Source organism: Bacillus rossius, chromosome 3 (assembly GCF_032445375.1).
Source record: "Bacillus rossius redtenbacheri isolate Brsri chromosome 3, Brsri_v3, whole genome shotgun sequence".
NCBI lineage: Eukaryota > Metazoa > Arthropoda > Insecta > Phasmatodea > Bacillidae > Bacillus > Bacillus rossius.
The window spans coordinates 28,726,209-28,744,145 of NC_086332.1; the positions used below are offsets into that span (position 1 = coordinate 28,726,209).

The 17,937-nt window shown below is 37.6% G+C and overlaps 1 protein-coding gene across 2 annotated transcripts in view; it reads left to right on the forward strand.

Annotated features, from left to right (window-relative positions):
* The first annotated feature begins 4,101 nt into the window (after window positions 1-4,101).
* LOC134530438 (delta-1-pyrroline-5-carboxylate synthase) overlaps window positions 4,102-17,937 on the forward strand; it is a 185,585-nt gene continuing 171,749 nt past the window's right edge. The window contains exon 1 of one of the 2 annotated variants that reach the window (XM_063365255.1): window positions 4,102-4,185. In XM_063365255.1, coding sequence (XP_063221325.1) covers window positions 4,165-4,185 — 21 coding nt within the window. In that variant the 5' untranslated portion in view covers window positions 4,102-4,164. The remainder of the gene's footprint in view (window positions 4,186-17,937) is intronic. The other variant, XM_063365256.1, reaches the window with a different exon arrangement.

A 17,937-nucleotide genomic window follows, 5' to 3' on the forward strand; every position in this document is an offset into this window, starting at 1 on the left:
TTTTAAAAAGTGGTAAATTTTGCCAAGTGATCAGAGTGGAGTGCGAGTCCGTTTTTCCGCTGTGACCGTTGCGCAGATCCATTTTCCTGTACTTTTAAAAAATATTCCTTTGGGAACGAGTTGTCAAGAAATAGTTTGTACTCAGTAGGTACTAAAAGCAAGATATCGTAACTTTGTACAACCCATAGCTGTGTTTATTTCCGCATGTATGAAATACTTTTTTTCGTGATAATACTGAGTATTTCTTTCTAAAATTTTATATTTCAATTCATGTTTCATTCAAGCATATTTTTTTTTTAAATCGTGGTATAGATAATAGAATATTCAATAATTTGACTTTTTTGTTTTATTATACTTATTAATGTGCGCATTTAATACTAGAAAGCTATTAAGGGAACGGTTTACAATTACTTTAACTAGTAGAGGTACTGGGACAACATAGCATAAATACCCGGGTACCCGAACCCAATATTACTGCTAACGCTATTTTGTAGTTATACAGTTGTTTTCACGTAAATGTACAGATTTACAATTATATGTAAATTTACACGGATATTTCTGTTCCATTCACAAAAAAAATCATTGTAGGGAGACAGAACACTCTTTGTGAGGCATCGCTAAGACGCGTTCGTTTCACCTATCACACTGTGAAAATAGACCTGTGTTTCCCTGAGACGTGCACAGAAATTCTTCTTAGGCCAATTCATTGCTTTCGGCTCTCGAATGCGTTACCGAGTATATAAAGTAATTGTAATGGCTGGCGGAGCAACAGGAGAATCACGGGTAAACACTGTATTGTCAACAACATCCACCGCACGTGGATGGCAGATCGTGAGAATCCAGCTCTGAGCTGTAGCCTATAGCTTCACCAACTACAATCATTGTAACTATCACGTGGCAAAATGTAGATCCCACCAGCTTGCAAAGAGATCGCTTGCCTGGTTGAAAGAAGTGCGCCATAGGGTTGTTTAAAGTAAGATATGCTTGACTTTTGTGCGGTTTATGGACTTACGATGTGAAGAAATTATGTATTGTATATGAAAAATACTAAGCTTCATTTTTGAGCAATTTCCTTCCAAAGCCTATGAAGACTTCCTCCGGCGGATAGGGTGTTCATGTAAGAACGATCGCACAATTACAAATGCGTCGATGTTGGCATGGATGTTTTATTTGCCAACGAGTATTTTTTATGATTAAAAGACAAAATTGATACACATATTGAACATTTCCTGAGCTCCTTATACGCTGGGCATTAAATCACTTACTTTTGACCGCGCATATTCACTTCTTTGAAAGGAGATCTTATAGCATTGCGAATACTTATGAAATAAAAAAAAACCGAATCAGTCATATAATGTCGAATAGTATTTTTTCTTTATATCACACGTCACCCATAGGCTCATTAAATCACCAGTTTGTTTAAAAATGACGCATTTAAATACATATAAGTTTTAAATGCGTGATTTTCTTAGTTGTATACGAAAGATTATTTAATGAATAGAAATAAAAAGCAAACGAAATTTCTCCTATACATAATTGGCAAAAGAAATATTTTGTGGCGATTCTTGATAAAAAGTAAAGGAATAAATTTATTTGAAAGTAACTTGGGTTAACTCAAGTTAATAATGGAGGTAAGAAATATATGGATGGACAAAAGCTATTCAAAACCGATTACATCAGCCTTAGAACGTAACTGCTATGGAAGAATGAAAAACGAAAAGACAAAACAGGACGTAAAAGAGAGTTGCAGGAAACTGGTCCGGAGAACGTTGGCTTCAACAAGGGGGAAAAAAAAACTCGCATTCATGATTCGTGTGGTTTTCTTGTTGCATCATGCAGAGAGTGGCAACATGTATCACAACTCTATATCAGCGTGTTCCTCTGTACTGAGTACGTGGAGACGACAAAACCAGCCTTTAGCCATTTTGTGCATACCCACCCCCTTTTTCCGCTCAAATCGGAGTGCAAGAACATCGAATTCTACGAGACTTGTAGTTCACAGTAATATAGGAGATCTCGTCGCAGGGTTCAAGATCAATGTAGTTTGAGTGCAAAAAAAGCCTTGGGTGATTGGATTCTAGCGCGAAAATTGACAATAGTTACCTTGAATTACATCAAATAAAATTCTGTGCCCATACCAATTTTTTTGACACGGTTTTATTGAGAAAAAAATTGACTTCATCTCTTGCGGTTTCATTTCCTAGACGTTTTTCTCTTTTCTACTAAATATTGCGTAAATTAAGGTGTTTTCGTCTTTAAAAAAATAAATAATTTTTTAAAACAATAATGACAAATTTATTTATTTCCTCTTCTTTTACATTTTGACTACAATTCAATACATTAAAAAGGAAAGTTATCACTCACACAAGCATGCTTATGTGTGAGTGCATCTAGTTACTTCATTTAATCTACGTGTGGTATTTTGACTAATGTAAAAGTTTTAAAAATTTTAACAGTTGGCAAATAAATAAAAATAACATAAGAATCCTTACATAAGTTTTTATCAATTTTAAAGTTTAAAAATAAATTAAATTAAATACAAGATAAAGTATAACAATGGTTTCAGAAAAAGTATCTTATATAAAAAAGGCAAAAATCAATCTTTAAGGAAAAGTACATAAATTATAACAGTATATTAAACATTACTTAAATATTGTAAAAGGAATATCTTCATAATTTAGATTATTCAGCAAAAGATTGACTTTTTTTCGCCTTTTTTTTTTTTGCTTTCAGATTAAAGCCACGTCGTGGAAATGATGATGTGAGTGACGTTTCGGCATACGTTATTGCAGTCAATCTTTAAGCGCGATTAACAACTGAAAGCTTGTTGTTGTAATTAGTCTCTGGCCGAGAAAGGGGGAAGGGAGAAGGGACAGTTCGTCTGTGAATCTCCCTATATATATACCGTGCCATAACACTAGGTCTTCAGTGGTTAATCGCCTTTGAAGATGGCTACAACAACTCAGAAGCTATCGAGCAGTTAGTAAATCTGGCTACGAATATAGTTCTTTGTAATAATATAAATAAACGATAGCTTTAAAAATACTATATAAATGTTAATGAGTCTTTCAGTACTAGCCAGAGATGTGTAAACATATAAACATGGTAACGAGTTCATTCATGCGTTCTCGTGTTCCTATGTTGTCCATGCTGCAAATAAACTTTTTGACAAGGAATTTTACTAACATACTGTCCATCATTTTAAAATTCACATTAAAGTTAACACTTTAAGGTTTTCGCACACGTAAGAAATTATGCTTCTATGGCATTACTAAAACATTAACCGGAAATGTTTTAAAACATATATTATAACACTAAGTATATGTTTGTATATTGGTTATTACATAAACGAATGAAATCAGTCTGTAAATAATTACTATAAACCATACTGAGCATACATTATTATATTGTTATTAAAAAGGTAAAAAAAGAATGTACAGAAACGTAATTCAAACTAAGTCCCTTAAGGATAAGAAGCGCGCGCTTTACCGCTAAGCTACCAAGCCCGTTTACATATTGTCAGGCGAATATGTATTATACTCAGAGTAGTGCCAGTTTTCTTAGGTATTTTAAAACTTTAGATGACTTTTTACTATGTCTAATTATTTTAGATTACCAAATGTATTCCGGGGTAATTTCACTACCAAAAAGTTTAATTTGGCACACCAATAAGTTTGGTATGTACCCTGAAGTTCACGAAAGTTACTATATACGGGTTGTGTCACATTTCCGTTCATTGACTTCCGTTCCATTTTCACGAAATTACTCCTACACTCTCCTTAACACTGAGAGTTAAGATGTTTACACGTCAAAAAAAAATTGTGACCATATCGACGATAGCGTTGAATGCCACCTCTAGAGTCCAGACGGGACATAGAACGCTCTTGCGTGGGACGCAGGCCCCTTACCTTCACCTCGGGCGGACGGCGTTGAGCAGGTACAGGGAGGGAGCGGAGCTAATAGGCCGCCGCGGGCTACGCGCGGTTCACTACGCACGCCGGAATGCGAGTCGGACCAGCTGATTCGCGAGACACCCCCGGGGTGGGAGAGGGGAACAGGGAGGGGGAAAGGGAGGTCAGTGCGAGGCTGTAGGCGCTCACTCTGTCCGACGGACGGCAGCGGCGCGGCTATCTGCAGGCTACCGCACCGCCGAACCTCCGCCTCATGGGTCGCAGCGACAAGAAGGTAGGTGTCGCCGCCAAATACTACCCTTCCTCCTCCTCCTCCTCCTCTGTGCAGAGCCTCAGGAAAAACAACGCGGTTTGAAAACCACGCATGACATCCTAGTTCATAGTAGGGTCTGTTCACTAAAAGCATTCGAGAATTCGCTGAGGGCAGATAAGTAGTTTCGTTTCAAGACCAAGTTTTTTAAATGTATTTCATAAGAGTTATAATTGCCAAAAAAAAATGTGTTTCCAGAGTAATTTTTAGGCATAAAAAAACCGGTACAGATTCTTAAAAACACTTAAGGTTCTTGAATTACACTTTTATCTTCATTCCTCCACCATATAATGTTACGGTCACCGCTCTAATTTCACAGTTGTTCTATATGCACGCCAGTTCAGAGCCTTGCGCTCGAAGGCGATACCGTGCTAGAAGCACCAGCGAGCGTCGTTCTACTCATCCCGCCTCACTAACACAGATACACCCCTGATGAGGCGGGCCCCTAAGGTCGTGCGTTTTGTATGAGCAAGGTTAAGAAATTAAAACTCGCGTTCAGGACGACATGGGTTCGAAACCCAAACTGGTTATCCTGTTTCGTGACCCCTTTCCAAAAATCACTCCAAGGAAATTCTGGTATGTTTATTTTCCATAGCTCGTGGCCGATTTATTTTCATTGCCTTCCATTGTATTCGTTATAATGTTTTATCTCTGTGTCTAGTCGATAATCAAAGAGGACTTCAAGGGGACCCGCGTAGTCATTGGTGTATCTGTGTTAGTGAGGCGGGTTGATAAGGTCGACGCTCGATGGTGCTTCTAGCGCGGTATAGCCTCTAATCGCAAGGCTCTGAAATGGCGCGAAGTCTTCTCGTCATACATGGGTCTACTATGATAATTGAGTGTGTAGGCATAGCATGCATAATATAGCGAATAAATGAAGATAAAGGTGTAGTGACAGACCCTTTAGTGCCTTCAAGAATCTGTAGCGAATGTTTCATGGCTAAAACGTATTCTGAAAACACCAGTTTCAGCCATTTTCACTCATTAAAAATACATTTTTAAAACGAAATACGAAAACAAAACTACTAATCCGCCCTCGGAATATTCTTAAATGCTTTTCCTAAACAGGCACAGCTCGGATATGTTGAGCTGTTTTCAAATCACGTGGTTTCTTCTAAAGCTCTGCACACCGTGTGTGTGACCGGGTAGGCGGGGACCTTAAATTCCAAATATAAAAAAGATTTGTTTGTTAAGGAGGGAGGGAGATGAAAGGAGAAAATGGTTCAGGTTTTTCAGCAATTGTGATAAATGCTGAAATTGTGGGCTTCAGCTCCGGGAACTTTTTTTTTTTTTCGGTTCATCCGCTTTCTCCCTTCTCCCACGTGTTATCTCGCTGCACTCTTAATTTGAAATGAAGAACTCTGATTTTCATCAGCTGGATATGAATCTGCCTGATAACCGCCAAATAACAGTTCCCAGTTCAGTAACGTTTTCCACAGATTATAAATAACAGGTTTATCAGCGTAATTGTTACAGAAGCGATCAGTAGCAGTTAATTAAAACTCTCATCGAAACAATTTTTTTACTAAACCTTAGGTAAATTTTACTGGTTAGGGGCATTTAATTCTGTTTAAGATTGAAATTGTGTTCAATTGAAACTACTATTAAAGCTTAGTATGTAAATTAAAAAGTATTGTTAATATACGTTATTAAAATATTTATGAATATTTAAATTATTGTGAACTTGCTGAGAATGTCATTTTAATTTAAATTCTGAAAAACAAACATCTCCGGGAAAGTATTTTCTGGTTAGTTTGCTGTTCTGGATCATGTGTTCACGTTTGCGAAGCAAGGTTTAACTCTGGCATTTCTCCTGGTCCATTACGTTCGTAAAAGGCACTCGACTCGACTGCAGCAATTCAAACACAGCTGAGGTCACTCATTGGAAATTTTAATTCAAACGGACATTCATTGAGCTACGGTTTACATTGAACGGTTAACGAGTTCTGCTCTTATCCCTTTATTAGTGCCTTCTCGTTTGACGGAAACGTTTGCTGGGCAAATGCGTTGGTTTTCTTTGAAGCGGAGTCGTGGTGTGTGCTCACGCACATAAACGCTTTCATCTCATACCATGAAGCGCACACGTGTGGGCGTGGCCTCAATATTGCATCGTTAGGAACTTGTACAGTCCTACAAGATTATTAGCGTTGTGTGCCTGGGAAAAGTTGGTATCAAATAATAAATAACAATAAACCCGAAAATTTATCAAATGTCTCAAAACACCAATAAGGAATATGCTCTGCTCTTCGTAACATATTACAGGTACGTACCTACAATACCGTTTAATTTACCTCAAATATTACAAAACACCAGTTTCAATAAACTAGACCTGCCAATATTTTCCCAATAACGACACATATGTTCTTTCATTTAAGTAAGAAAAGTACGATATCGCCTTGTCATTCAATATTAATAATTTTGTTAAATTTCACTTTCAACACTTTATTTTACTTTTTTACCTGCATTATACATGTTTAAGTAATTACAGCCGATTTTAATGGCGTGATTTGTTGACATGGAGCTACCAGTTTTTCCCTCCTGGCTTAAAGATTACTTCTAGAGAACCCTGTTGTCCTTGAATGTAAACATTGTTTAAAAACTATTTTACGTAAATATAATGGTTTTATATTATTTGTTATAAAATATAAAAAATATTAGATTTTTTGGATTTAGTTTGGATAAAATGAAAAACAAAATTTTATTCGGGTTATTTTGCCAATTTCTATAGGCACTAAGTGGTAGCAGAAACAAATTTACATCAAATTTAAAATTTATGTTTAGCTAGTTGTTCTGAATATGAGCAATAGGTATAAGTGCATTATAGAAGTAGACTCGAATGGTTGAAAATTGAACCACACAAAAAATCGCAAAATGCTCAATAATTCAGTATTTACTAATGTGTCAATGCCTTAAACTGATAACGTGAACTTCAGTTTCAAGTAACAGATCCTTGCGTATATTAAAAGTCATAATCTCGGGGACGTGAATTCAGAACCTGTATTTTAATTCGTACTAAAGTGTTCAGACAAGGTTGTTTTTTAATAAGCTAGGGTATTCTCTATGTAAAATTATTAAATATTTCTTAATTAATTAAATTTAACATCTTAGTGATTTAAAAAATTTTCCGATCACAACAGGAATGTATGTATTTAGTTGCAGCAAATTTTTTTGTCTTCTGTGTGCTAAATCAGAAGTAAAAAGTTCTTTCTTTGTTTTATTTCCCATAGCACACAATGAATGTCACATTCAAACTGTCGCAATAACAGAAAACATGTAACTAGACCGATTCTTATATACCTAAAGGCTGGAAATGGTGAACGTTTGCATGGTGTGTTAAGAGATCAACTACGCAACCATCTTTGATCTATGACTTATTGGTAGATATGTTATTATGTTAATATTGATTATGTTACATTATAGTCGGGTTCGAATGCGCAACTTAGGCACGCGTATACAGGAAGATCCTATACTCAGAACTCCAAACATCGATGAATGATAGATTAAGGACTCCGCCTTCCCGGGCATCCAATACGGTGTACAGAGCTTCAGAAGAAACCACGAGATTTAAAAACTCCTCTAGATATCATATTGTTGTATTATTTACGAAAATAATGTTTAAGAATACGCTGAGAGCGAATAAGTAGTTCTGTATCCGTATTTCGTTTTTAAACTCTATTTTTAGGATAGTGAAAATGGCTAAAACTAATGTTTTCAGCATAATTTTTAGACATGAAACTCTCGGTACAGATTCTTGAAAGCACTGAGGGGGCTTGCATTGTAACGTTATTTTCTTTTCTCCCTCATATAATGTTATGGTTACCGCTCAAATCTCATAGTTGTCCTTTGCACGATGAGAAGACTGCGCGCCAGTCCACAATCTTGCACTTAGAGGTTACACCGCGCTAGAAGCACCAGCGAGCGTCGCACTTACCATCCCGCCTCACTAACAAAGATACACCCCTGACCGAAAAGAACTATTTTTGTATATAAACCACGAGTCGGACAACGGCAGCAACAAACTTAAGAAAAATTTATTCCGATGTGTCTCACTTATGCATTATGTAGGTTGTCCTCCCCTTGGTGCGAGGTGTTAATGTAGTTTATGTGACGAGCAGTATAGTATACTTTCAGAGATGATCAAGCTGAAATACAAGCGTACTTTTTAACGTAGTATACCGCAGCCTGCGAAATATTGTGGTAAAAGAAGGGGAGTGGGTAGATGAAAGTAGTCGGGAATTTCTTTGACTGCCTCGCTGATGCGGACTCGGTCTTGCGTCTGGAACTTTTGGTTTTGTTTTTAGATTACAAAATAAGTAACCATCAAGCTAGCTTAATATATTAAAAACAATTTATAATTTGTGCTGAAAGGAATCTTGATATGCTATAGTTTAATATCAACAGTGCTTTATTTTGTTTGTTTCTTGATTTAATAACGCGTTCATTTTTAAATACTTGGGAATTGTTATTTTGTACGTATCTTTGCGTGTAAACTTATGTTGGGTTTACGTATTATCGAGAAATAATTAAATTTGGTTGTGTTAAACTAAAGAATGACTAGTATATGCTAATAAAAATTTAAACTCAACGAAGTAAAGTTTTGATTGAATTTTAATGTAACTGGTCTTAAATAAATTTTGTAATTTAATTTACTAATTACAACTAAAAAAGGAATCAATCCAGAAGCCTGTGAGTAATCCCGTGTCTCCAGAACGACTGAAGGAAACTGTCAGCTGCGTTGTACTGATATATATTCTTTTGCTGACTGGAGTACTTCGCAACTAGTATTAAATTTGCCTTGCAAACTACTATCCGGCGATTGCGATCTTTTGAACTTCTTTTTTTTTTAAGGTTACGGCAACCAACAAAATTTTATGAGACCCACCTTAATCGATAATTTCCAAGTTTGGTTGCTCCTCATGAGACTTAACTAAAGTAAACTATAAACGCCAGAAGGCGAGAGTATTCAGACGTCGTCCCACAACCTGTCATGGATAAGTAACCCGCGGTTTTATACTTATTTCCATAAGGAATAATTTTTGTTTGGTTGAAATTGAAAACAATAACATGATTTCACGCTCAAACAAAATTCAACAGTATTGTTTATTTCTGATGTAGTTCTTCGCAGGATGAACGTTTTTTTTTCCTCTCGACAATTAGCTTTCGACTCAAGACCGTTTACGACAACGTTTAATTTCACAGAAGTCTGAAGATTTGAATTGCAAAACACGGCGGAGAGCGGGCGCTCACGAGAAAACCTCATCCCTGGGAATGTCCGCCGACCAGCCGAGCGGTAATGCGGAATGAGCAGCGAGGCAGCTCCGGTGTAACTTATCTGCAGCAAGTTTTTTAAAAACTTAATCGCATCAGCCGCTTCAGCTGCGACGGCCCCAGCCGGGTGGTTGTGGGAGGGGGGGGGGGCAGGAAACCAGGAAACGCTACAACGGAAGGGGAGTTTATTAGAGGAATTGCAGGAGGGCGTCCTGGTTGCCAGTCAATATTCTCCGGGTAGTTTACGACGCTATTTTACCGCGAGCGGAGAATGAGCAAGTAGGCCGTGGCTGGAGTCTCGAAGCCGTCGGGGAAGATACCCCCCCCCCCCCCCCCCCAACGCGGGAGATTACTTTCGGGCCCGAATCGCAGAGGACTTGTAGGGCAGGGGGAAATATATATATCCGACCACCCGGCTGGAGATATAAGGGACTCCGGCGTCCGCCCGGGGATGAGAGGAGGGTGGGTGGGGAAGGAGAGAGAGAAAGCGTGTGAAAGAGAAAGAGCGCGATCAGTTTCGACGAGGGAAAGGACAGGAAGGGGATTCCAGGCTTGCAAGGAGCCGGGCGGGAGTTTTATAATCACTCAATTGCCACCGCCCCCCCCCCCCCCCCCCGGCCGAGGGCGGTAATCTTGGCCCCAATCAAACCGCCGGCTCGCGGGGCGAGTAACGCGATTACCCGCGGTGAGAGATTGCTTTCAGCGGCGGGGGGGGGGGGGGGGGGAGGAGGGTGCGGAGCTGGGCTCGACCAGTGGCGTATCCATGCGGGAGGTACAAACGGTCCGGACCCCTCACTTACCGGAATTTAAAAAAAAAAAAAGCAGAGATAATAAAATTACAGCAATTTGCATGCATACCATTACAGATATAATATTTTTTGAAGGATTATTGAAATACTTATTGGGTTACAATAATGTATTTCCTCCTCATTATATCATCACACACAAACACAGCCTGGATCCTCCAACGTATTGTCACAATCACATCCCGAACCCTCCCATGCTGGACTTTCCAAAATACGACGAGCATCAAAAACAGATGGTATGTTCAGTCAATACCTACCATATCGTTTTTTTTTTCTCATCTTTTCTTTTGCTACTTCGTTTTTTTTTCTCATATTGCACTATTTCATTTATTTTATCCTAATTTTATATCTTTTTTATACCCAGAAACGAAAGTAATTAAGAAATTAATTGTAAGTACGTAAGATGACCTTAATTTGTTTATAATTTGTTAATATACTCCTTCCAAATATTTTTTTGTAATTTTATTTATTTTTTCTAATTTTAACAATGATGCATTGCTCCCTCAAAGGAAAAATGGAAATTCGGATTCAACACCCTGAAAAAGTGAGATATCTACTTATTTATATCTAAGGGGAAAAATACATCTAAATGAACTATATTTTAACAAATTTTATTTAATTTATTTCATGTTCCGTTGCCTTTATGAGGCTGAAACAGAGAAATTCGGACTCAGAACCCAAAAAACAAACATAAAGAACCATTTTGAAAAAAAAAATTGTTGAAATGATTGTAAAAATGGATCAAATTATGTTACACTTTTCCCATTTTAGCCTTGTTTTGTCACTTCTACGTGTCTAGTGGATTTAAATTCAGATCCAGCACTCCAGATAACATAAAAACCAGGAGAAGAACCTAATTATGTTTTTCCGTATGCATGTTATACGCAATAAACATAAAATGAGCCATACGGCGCGGCAAAGTTGTAATTCGGATTCAGCACCCCAAAAACTACAAGGAGCCGTTGAGAAAACTTACTCCAGAATTCTTTATGTCAAACCTACCATTTACTGGACTATAGGGGGTAAGACGGCAGAGAGAGAGCGAGAGAGAAAGAAAGAAATAGAAAGAAGACAATTTTCTCAAAATAACAAAATGCAGTGTTTTTTGGCTTTCATTTCTTTTTCAAGAATTTAAGAATCCTGATCTTTTTTGTATTTATTATAAATTGATTAAAATTTAAAAAAAAATTATATTTCACGCACGGGATTTGTTTGCACTTTTTTTAACTAGCTTAGTTTTGCATGGCATAATATATTTACATGCTTGTGAGCTCATAAATATAATACGATGTGTGATTTAGTTAATCAAATAATAATTCGTGACAAATAATACAATGTTTCAAGAAACCGCATTAAATTTATGCCTTGAAATATTACTCCCATCGCGCTCAAATAAGTTTCCCTTCAAAAACATTTTCATCTTCATACAGATTTATGGAGAAAACAATTCACCAATGCTACAAATTTCTTAAAAATGAGTTCATCCAGATAATAAAAATATGTAATATAACAATTTATTTATGATCTATTTTTATAGTCACGCCTCTTGCCACTAGGGTATTTTCCACAATATCGCCTGTATTGGTAGCTGTTTGGTATTAGTCTCTAATGTATTTGGTGCTACCGTCTGCCGATGGGATTCGTCCATGCAACCAGGAGAAGCTCTGACGTAGTTGAAGTTACTTCTTACCTCACCATCGCCTTATTGAAACACTCAAAACATTGCGGAACGGGTTCTTGACCACCCCTGACGATTGTTAATAAGTTTAATTAGAATCTGACAAATAAATGCAGTCTTGTGAAACTGTTCCCACATCGCACAAGCAACACTTCACCCTATGTATAGGATATCCCGCGAACAAGAAGCAGGCCATCAGTTGAAAAAAATACGTGGCAATGCGCGTATGGCCACCCAATGTATGTCCAACCACCCGGCAATACTATAAACAACATGTGTCACGGTTACGCATACAGGCTTAAGGGGCCCGCCTCGTCAGGGGTGTATCTGTGTTGGTGAGGCGGGATGATAAGCGCGACGGTGGCCGGTAATTCTAGCGCGGTATCGCCTCTAAGCGCAAGGCTGTGGACTGGCGCGCATAGGGAAACTATGAGATCTGAGTGGTTACGATAACATTACGGGGCAAATAACTGAAGATAAAGGTGTAATTTCAAGGCCATTGAGTGCTTTAAATAATCTGTAACGAATTTTTCATGTCACACGTATAACGTTCACAAAAAAAACGTTTATAAAAAACGGAAACAGAAATACTCATAGTTTTCGTAAACGATCGGATATCTTGAGCAGTTTTCAAATCACGGTGTTGTTTTCCTGAACTATGCACACCGTAAGTGTGTTCAGGTTTGCGGGGCCTTCATGGAGACGAAATCCATACCATGTATGGCCAATTCCTCAGAGAAATTAGCCATGCCAAGGTGTTTGGATCGAAACATATGACCCTCGCCACCTTAGTCACCACGGCCACCGACGAAGTCCAACATCTGAAACATCCCATAAACGTGTTGGTTCTCAAAATGTGTAAACTAACGCTATTCAGTTTATTGAGAATTGGTAAAATCAATCACCTCTGAAACCAGCCCGTGTTGCTGTAGTCTAAGCTGCCGCGTCCAGTCACGAAGTGCTGTGAATCCTGCCGATGTGGTTCTCAGCGGCCACGGGATGAAGACCCACGTCGCAACACGCTGTGCAGAGTTCGGGTCCAGCGTAGCCTGAACCTTGCAAGTGCGTGTGGGTGAGATTAGCCAATATGTAGGGCCATGCAGATTTCGCGAAAAGATTTGAGACTAGATGAAAGTTAAAACACTGTAGCTCAGTCTGTGTTTCGTGATTGGGTGAGTTTCTCCGAGGTACAACTCGATTGTAACAACAACCAATCAAAGTGATTCAGTGCGGAAGTAAACGCGTCCTGGGTGGCTCGGTCAAATAAGGCAACGACTTCTCTCGCAGACAGCCGCCAATCACAAGGAAGAAACCCCAGGCGCGGGTATAACTTGTTGCAGTTGAATAAGTGTTCAGATCTTTTCGCGAAAAATGCCTGCCCCTACCAGTAAGCTATCTCGCAGTTACTCTTTTAGCATCACGTGATGATTTTACTAAGCTATATTTAATCATCCATTAACGTACTATTTCCAAAGACATCATATGAAGACTTATTTCAATATAGGTAAAATTCAATTAAAAAAAAAATGAAGTTAGCCACTCTTTCATATTCATATATATTATTTAAAAGGTTTACAGAAGCCATGTACTGCATTATTCAATGTGTCTCAACCACATAATTTTCACTTCACATTTATTTTAAACACTCAGTTTCTCAAAATGGACAAAATTTTAGTTTTACCATTATTGATTTAAGGTATTCATATGTAACTCATAATGCTATGTATGATAGCAACACACAGTACTGTTTATAGCTATCTATGTATTCACAGTTTTAAGGAGAAGTGACTCTCAATGCAAAATTTTACAATAAAGTCTTTAATCTAGTGCTATCAGTGAATGATATTATGACTGTCTTAATAAAACTCATCAAATTAGCTGAAAATAATTTATTACACAATTGTAACCATAATGGAAAATTATTGTTTGTTTTCTCTTTATAATAACACTCCAGAAAATAAGAAATTTCACCCTATCTGTGCGAGTACTAGAAAATCTGTCTTAAAATTCTGTTTACTATGAAGAGATTCGATTTTTAAAATACTGTCTAAAACATTTTTTTAGAGAAAGATTCAGAAATATCCTTGATGAAATGTATCCCTCCAACAAAAATAATCAAGCTTTTAATACACATAACTTGACCTGCAAAAACTAACAAATATACTAGCTGCCTATATAAGTAATGCAAAGTTGTGGAAGCCGGACGCTAGCTCTCGCACTCGTACGCCCTGCTCGTTGCTTTAAGTCACGTAGCCACCGGTAAGAAAACGTCATCACGAAAATAAGTACATAATAATAATTAGCAGGCATCAGGTACAGCATTAACTTAACAACTCAAAGCTGGGTTCACAAAAAGTGACGAGCTGTTCCAGTACATAACACGAAAATCGACTTAAATACTTTTGTTTTCAAACATTCATCCCCTGTTGCAAATTTTTTTTTCTCCCCCTTATGACTGATACACTGACTTGTGAGTGTCCATTTCACTTGCAGGATTTTTGGCTTAGGGACATCATAAGCTTTGAGCAAAGGTACAGATGAGAATTTTTTGTTACGTGAAGAGAAGGTTTAATCCATACTAATAATTTCTGCTCGCTGATTCTGGCATTACTGGAAAAAAAAAATCAAAATAAACCCATGGATATGCCACCTCTTCCGTTTAACTCTTTTTAGGGGTAATCAGTCCCTCAATAACGCTTGAAGCTACCAGGCTGCCTCTCAAAATATTTTCCAATTTTTTCTGTTAGCATATATTTTTGATGACCTGTTCACAGGCTTCTCTAAAATTTCACGAGGCGTAAATAGAGAAGTATCCATCCGTAGAATTGATGGGGATTGAAAGACCCAACCTGGTTTCAGAAATTACTATTCCATAAAAATGTTAACATGTAATATTAGTAAATTGCTTTCTTTCAAGGCAGATATGAATCATTAAGATATTTTTAAAGACCATCATAGTGAATATTGACTGTATTATTACATTAGTATTCTTTGTTATTGTTTTAAAAGTTTGGATCCATTTCTGAAGTGAGTAATCTTAATTAAATACATTTGAACTCCTAATTTTTGAACAGTTAATATAATTATTTTATGTAAATATTCTATCCTTTTATTTCATTTTATTTTTAAAATTGATAATGTTAATCTTACATATTCCTTTCTCTAAGATTTTTTTTGTATTTGCTATGTGTTGGTAAGATCATATTTTATGTTTGTGTTATCTTCTTTTTATGACTGCCTTGGTGTACTATTATGTGTATAATGTAACATTTTATGTAACATTTGATAAGTGCCTGCCTAATGTGGTCATGACTGTTGGCAGGCACTAAAATAATAATAAATATAAATAATAAATATTACCAAAAATTAATTCAATACCAAACACCAATAACTTTCCAGTCATTCACTATCAACTTCAGGCATTGAGCGGAATTATATAGTTTTATTAAAACTTTGAAAAATTTTATCTCCTAAAAATTTCGAAATAAAGATGACTTTTTCCTGTAAATTTTTATACGAGGATAGCATTTAAAAACAGCAAAAGTGTTCATTGTATATTTTAGGCTAAACTGAAATATTTTAACCACGATTTAACTACACAACAACTAATAGTTATAGAGAATGGCTAAATTTTCCGTGTTAATGATAGGACTACCTCATTAGGGCCATGAATGTTTTGCGAGTAAATCTAAGCACTCAATAGACTGCAACAAGGTATGCCCGCGCCAGCGGGTTCTTCCTTGTGATTGGTGACCGTCTGCAAGAGAAGACATTTCCTTATTTGGTCAGGCCATTCAGGACTCGTTTGATTCGTCACGAAGTTGATGTAATTTGTGTGCCGACTGTAAACATAAACATGTACCTGAAATAAAAATTGACCAGTGCTACAGTGTTTTAACTCTCAGCTACTCTCGAAATGACTTGATGTAAGTTTTTGGACATACACCATTGCTAAGCACTTTTTCTGTAGAAGAAAACAAAAAAAAATAAAAAAATAAACAAATAGCAATGGCGTATGTCCAAAAACTTACATCAAGGCATGCACTCCCATTGCACAAATCTTTCAAAGATAATACTCTCGAAATATTTTCGCGAATAAATATTTGCCCCATAACTTTTACAAATCTACTGTTCATTGCAGCCGCACTCTTTGTGCGCGGTAAAGTGGAGGCCATTTATATTTTCTCAGGAATAGCATTTCTGCAACGGCTCTGCTTCGTCTTTTCAAACCTTTCTGTATCTGAAATGAATCTTGGTTCACAAGCAACCTTGATGAATACTGCAGCTCTGTTCTGTTGTTACGAAGACAGAAATTGCGAATATTACATTTCTTTAAGTCGGTTTACTTCTAGCTGTTCAACATTTTCTTCCACCCCTGAACTGCACGATAAAGCTTCCTCTTCACGTAAAGCCTCTGGAGGAATTGTTTTCTCCGAGGGAAATGAATATTCCATAGAGAGACTACAATTCCGTTTATGTCTGGTACGTGGAGGACAGCTTGCTGAAGCTTTCCCGTGACTTCAGTTGATTGCTTTCTACGATCTTCAGAGGCAAATTTCTTTAGTGGCTGCAGGGGCTGTGACAATCATGTTCATTTTACAACCGCTAGAAAAACTGCATTACATTGTGGTGTAATTCACAAATTGCAACGTTGTGGGAGCGAAGCCATAAATATGAACCTTCCTGGAACAGTGTAGGTTTTCGTGACTGCACAAAGAATCGTTTTTTAGTCTACCAAATATGTTTTTTAAACTGATTCAAAGCCATGTATTGTTGAGAAAACCGGATATAGGCTACTGTGATTAAAATTGATCAAAAATTGGCATTTGATTTAATTACGGCCCAAACCGAAAAAATATATATATATATATTAAGCTTAAGAAAGCAAAACCAGCATTAACGTTTTGTTTGGCAAAAACAACTGTATAAATTAATTATAGCACCTTTATATACTGATAAAAATGAATTTGCCAAATATGTATTTCCAATATAGACAACCTGAAGAATAACGTAATGAAACCTACTCCATTTGTGTTTTGACTCTTAACATAGTAACTATGATTATACACTGTATTTCCAAGTTAAAAAAACATTCTAAAAAGAGTGTCGGTAAGAAATAACCATGCAATTCTAAATCAGCACTTGACTGTAAAATTGCCCCCCCCCCCCCCCCAAATTCCCCCGTTTAATATCCTGGGTCCAGGGCCCGTAATCGAATGTAGGGGCCATGGGACCTTCCTTGAAGATGGACGTAGCACCACTTGTGGAAATTTGGTGGAGAGGGGGGGAGTATCTCCGACTTTTTTTGACGGAAGAAAATAGTAGGATGAAAACTTTATTTCATAAACGTGCTTGATTTTATTCGTGTCTGCGTTTCTTACCCCAATCACGCATAAACGTGTAAAGTCTCAAGTCAGCAGACAAGAATGATGCAATCCTCTGAATCTTGCCGTAACTAGCACACCCGAAATACCTACATTATAATCTACATGTGTATAAAGTACGAAACAAAACATACATTTTTTTTTCTCAAAAAAATTAAAGATGCCTACATCACGAAGCAAGGTCTTCAGATCTTCTATACAGATATTAAATGATACACCTGCTACTTTCCCACGTAGATGTTTAATGTACGCAAAGCTGCCAGTAAACTTCGAATGCGGGTCGAGGGTGTGTTTGTAACTAGGGGACGAGGAAACAAGACCATGGCGGAGTTGTTCCCGTCGTATTGGACGCGGGGATGACGTGTGCGGGGGAGCATTAAATTCGGTCGTGCGAATCGTCAACCCGGTGACGCGTCACCAGCCGGCGTCCATCGCCGCCATGATGGATGACTCTCGCCCACCCCTCGGCGCGACACCATGTTTTACTGGCGATAGTTTGTGAAGGGCCCGTTGGGAAGGGGGGAAAAACCGGGGGGGGGGGGAGAGGGGTGGTTGTTGTGCGAAGCCCCGCTACAGTTTC